The 4639-nt window shown below is 34.3% G+C and overlaps 1 protein-coding gene across 5 annotated transcripts; it reads right to left on the bottom strand.

Moving 5' to 3' along the window:
• GRF7 (growth-regulating factor 7) lies at window positions 1–3069 on the bottom strand. Of its 5 annotated transcripts, none has more exons than XM_085755204.1 (5): window positions 2810–3069; window positions 2210–2554; window positions 1937–2071; window positions 1288–1699; window positions 1–906 (listed from the first exon to the last, which is right to left on the bottom strand). In XM_085755204.1, the coding sequence occupies exons 1-5, from the start codon at window positions 2916–2918 to the stop codon at window positions 114–116; spliced, it is 1794 nt and encodes a 597-aa protein (XP_085611330.1). In that variant the 5' UTR covers window positions 2919–3069; the 3' UTR covers window positions 1–113. The 5 variants fall into 5 exon arrangements, with proteins under 5 accessions (XP_085611330.1, XP_085611329.1, XP_085611331.1 ...); XM_085755203.1 differs by having other exon boundaries at window positions 1288–1702; window positions 1937–2068; window positions 2810–3036; XM_085755205.1 differs by having other exon boundaries at window positions 1288–1702; window positions 2627–3035.
• Window positions 3070–4639: the final 1570 nt, after the last annotated feature.

Raw genomic sequence — 4639 nt, 5'->3', positions numbered from 1 at the left:
TATAAGGCATAGTTGAATTTTGATAAATATGCAAGCACAATAAGATTACATTACAGAACAGAACAATAATCTTATGTTAAATTGAAACTTAAGAAGCAGAAGGTGCTAATTAATTAATTTACATATGAAATATGATTAAACTTATTGAGTAAGGCAATTTCAGAATTAGCCCTTGATGATGCAACATTTGGACTGCTATTACCACTACTATCAGAAAATGAAGCAAGTGTTTTATTATGCAAAACACCAGATGGAGATGATACCATTCCTGTCCCTGAAGTGCCAATGGATTCGACACGATTTGTTGTTGTGAGAGTTGATGATGAATTAGAATTTGTTGCATCACTGATGGAAGTAACATTGCTTGGCCTTAGAACTTCAGCTAGTGGACCACCAGGTGTTGAACCTACCCAAGGTTGTGCTGGATTGAGCCAACTTGAGAATGCTATTTTAGTACTATCATCATCACTCGCAGCATTCATTTCAATAGTACTCATTTCTTCACTCACAGCACTACCTCCCATTGATAGATCAAGTGATGAAAGGGATAATTTACCAACTGATGCAGAACCATTGTTGGAGGTGGTGGTGGTGGTGTTGGCATTGTTTTCCACTGTCTCTGCATTAGACCAAGCATCAATGAAACTAAAACCTCTTGGTTTCTCAGATTGGAGAGTTTGCATTGGAACAACAAGGGGATTAAGTAAGAGAGGAAAGGGTTTTTCATGTTGAGCTAGTTCAGAACTGTTATATAGTGGAAATGAATTCAGATACTGGGATTCAGTGTTATTATGATAGGAACTTCCATTGGTCATTCCAAGTTTGTTGTTATGCATCAGAGGATTCCATCCCGAATTAGAAGCACCAAGGGAAATTGGATCTCCATTCAGCATCCACTCCAAGCCCCTTTTCATTCAATTCACCAAATCAATAACAAACTAGAAAAATTCCATAATACTAACACCATAAAACAATGCATTTATTTAAGAGTGAATTTCATAGAGGAAAAAAAAATCAAGCTTTATTTGGAGTCTTTAGACCAAATCAAAACAAAACATGAAAGTGAATAAGGAAAATCCAAATCAAAACAAACAAAGACATAGTACATGTTTGGTTTCATGATAAATTTAGAAGAATCACAGATAATTTTAGCAAAAGCTACACTTAGAAGATCCAAGCCTTAAGGGATTCAACAAAATCACAATGGCAACCTGATTTAGTCAAACTCAATATGATTCAACACATGTGATTCTAAACAGATATAGCAAAATACAGATATAAACTCACCTTGGTTGCTTATTTGAAGCCTCAAAGCTGCTATTATGCAAAGAAAATGAAGATTGGAGATAAGGATGAAGGGGAGTGGAAGCAAGAAAATGTGATGAAGATCCATATTTTCTTGTAGTTGGATTAGGAGGAACAGCCACAGTAAAATCAGGCAGTGAAAAAAAATTAGAAGAATCACAACGAGCCCTTTTGATTTGATGATGACTATTGCTATTGTTATTGTTATTTGTGTGAAGTTCCACAGGCTTTCTTGAACGGGGACGACCTCTATGCATATGTCTTTCACAGTACTTGTTATTAGGAGCTACATCTCTTGAACATCTCCATTTTTTACCATCTGTTCTTCTGCACCTACCAGCCTCTGGATCAGTATTGTTCCTATTTGATAGCCTCAGATTGAAACCACCATCCACTGCTTCAAAAACAAGGATACAAATTTCAAGAAACAGTAAGAACAGAAAGCAACACATGATGAAAAAGGCCACACATTGATTCAATGACAAAAGGTAAATAGAATGAAAAGTGGTAAAAATACAAACTTTAGACTCAAAATGGACTTAAAAAAGCAGAAAAATATGTTATTTTCTTTGTCTGTACATGAAAATATGAAATTAATTAAGGAAGAAGAGAGAAAAGGGTCATATCATACATGAAAGAAGATGAGAAGGAACAGGAAGTGAAGCCATCAAGTACTTGTAAATCATAGCTTGTCTTTCAAGCTCTCTCCATTGAGCAATTGTGAAAGGAGGATACCCTATTCCTATTGAAGCCGCCATTCCACCTGCTGTGACCGCCACAAACACAAAAAACACAAGTATGTTCAGAATCAGAAATTTGTACAGAACTCTTTTTTTTTTTTTTTTCTGACCACTACTTATTTTTCTATATATTATTGAACAATAAGAAATAAACACAAACTAACCTTTAAGGGTTGTGTTGGAAGCAGAAATGTTGTGAAAAGGTTGAAAATTTAAGGATACACCGCCATTATCAATGATAGCATTAGCACCTAGAGCAGAAGAATCACCCCCAAAAGACATGTTGTATGTTGTGGGACCATAACCTTCAGCATCAACAGCAGCAGAAACAGAAGAAGAATCATGATTATCAAAGAATGAACGGTGGTGATGATTATGATGTTGCAGTATCATCATGTTCTTATTAGAGAAACCTTCAAAACTCTGCACCGACCCAACAACACTACTAGTGTTATTGTTGTTGGTTTTTTTTGTAGGTTCCTTGTCTTGAACGCGAAACTCACCCATAACTAAAATGAAAGCAAACACACTTTGGTGAAAAAAGAAAACAAGTTTCTTTGTTTCTAATATTACTTACTTACTTGTTATATTATAACAATAGTAAAAAGAATCAACCACCAAAATTAACTTTTTGAGGTAAGGAAGATAGATAGTGGTGTTTATGGCATATGGATTGAAGTGTAATTTTCTAAATATATATATATATATCTAGGAGTAGGAGTAATGAAATGATAATGCGTATGATAATATAAGTATAGTAGTACAGCAACAAAGGCTAAGCTTGAGGCATGTCAAGAAGACAGGTGTTGGAATGGAGAGATTTATGATTGTGTTATGGGTTGCCGCCATTCTCGGCCTTTGATTTGCTTCCATGCTTCCAACATTCGCACCAATCCACTAGCAGACAAATTGGTAAAAAAGAAAAAAGGTGAGTCTGAGTGACTTGTTTCTTTCCTCTTACTCTTGCTCTCTCTTATCCATTTTTTCATCTAACATCATTATTATGGGGTGGTATCTATCTATCACTTTCTATATGTAAGGTTAAAACCAATATAGGACACAATTTTAGGGGGTCTAATTACAGTTTACTCCCTCCTATTTTAATCTTTTCACCAAACTTGCCTCCATTTTAAAATCATCAAGTTTTGATCTCTTCTAAGGTATTTGGCCTAATTTTCATTTTAAGATAATAAAACATGAGATTTGATATTTATTTCATCTTTATATATGGTAAAATCATTCATTGATAAAATCAATTATCTAAAATACACATTCATTGATATAGGTGACGTTACATTTATAAAGAAGAAGAAGAAGAAGAAAACAGTCTCTGATGCTAAGAAGTCAAAAGACCCAATTAAGTGGTTTGTTATTCTTTCAATGATGTGACACTTTCTATTGACGTTCTTAATCTACTTGTCTTAATGGAATCCATGTCGTTAATTACAAAATTAGAAATTATTATATCATAAAGGATTTGTAAGAACACTAATTCTAAAATACCACTATTCATCATCGTTATTTTTCACTGTTTTTTCTTCGTTGTTCTTCTTGTGCTTTTTTGTGTGATCATTAGTGAATCTCACTAATTGTAAGAGCACTCCTCTTACTAAATATCATATGAAATGGACCCCTCTCGGTCACATCTAAGTAACAATCATCCTCTTGTTATATATCATTCCTCTTAAAATTGCATTTAACAACACAAATTTAGACCATAGTATAACTCAAAAGGGGTTTAACAATAAAAGCAATCAACATATACATACTCCAAAAAAAGAGATACATTCTTAATGCATAACTTGGGATCCTCTTTTGTTCATGAAGATGGAGAGCATTAAAAAAAATGTCATTCGCCATTTTTTGCTATAAAAAAAACGTTTACAAAGACCTGCACCGACTATTAAGGTTGGTCGAGTTCGAAGAAGGCGTACGATTTAAGGTAGTTTGAAGAAGAGTTAGTCGAATAAGACTTAGGTGAATTTATGACTTAATGAGAAAACAGTGTCTTAGGTCATTGTATTAGAAAAAATTGAGGCTCAAAATAAATTATAGTAATTTCCTTTTTAAAAAATAGCATTGGTACGTGGTACAAGGCTGTATGTTCGTGAATCTAACCAATGATGAGATTCTTAAAGTTGGATTGCTATAACTTTCGAATTTTGTAGAATTAAACATGGCAACAATACCCGTCCCCATGGATACCCGCCCAAACCCATCCCGATTTGACGGGTTTTCCCCGCTTTGACTGGGTTTGGGTTTTCCCCGATTTCAAAACACGGGTATGGGACGGGTAACAGGGTTATATGTACCCACCCCGAACCCATACCCATACCCGTCCCAAATGTAAAAAATTATTTTTTTTACCCCTTTTTATATAAATAGAAACACAATCCTAGATCATGTTATGTTATTTGGTTTAATAATTCCCATGTTATAAAAATTGCCTTTGATTTTTAAAGGAGCAACCAAATTATTATGTTAAGGAAATGTTAAAGGGAACATAATGCTTTACAAAATTGCCATTGGGGTTGGAAAAAAAAACTTTTTTTTATTAAAAAATAATTCACTGCGGGTACGGGGATGGGGATGGG

The sequence above is a fragment of the Medicago sativa genome, chromosome 3 (genome assembly GCF_051527215.1).
Source record: "Medicago sativa cultivar Bolivia chromosome 3, Bolivia_mono, whole genome shotgun sequence".
Lineage (NCBI taxonomy): Eukaryota > Viridiplantae > Streptophyta > Magnoliopsida > Fabales > Fabaceae > Medicago > Medicago sativa.
The sequence above is the reverse complement of the archived record's forward strand: the minus strand, read 5'-3'. Positions and strand labels throughout refer to the sequence as shown.

Coding starts and splice junctions, on each gene's coding strand:
- GRF7 (XM_085755202.1), bottom strand. CDS start 2,918: ATGGAAGCAAATCAAAGGCCGAGAATGGCGGCAACCCATAACACAATC. Junction 2,072..2,209: donor TTCCAACACAACCCTTAAAG/GTTAGTTTGTGT, acceptor TGGCGGTCACAG/CAGGTGGAATGGCGGCTTCA. Junction 1,703..1,936: donor TCCTTCTCATCTTCTTTCAT/GTATGATATGAC, acceptor TTGTTTTTGAAG/CAGTGGATGGTGGTTTCAAT.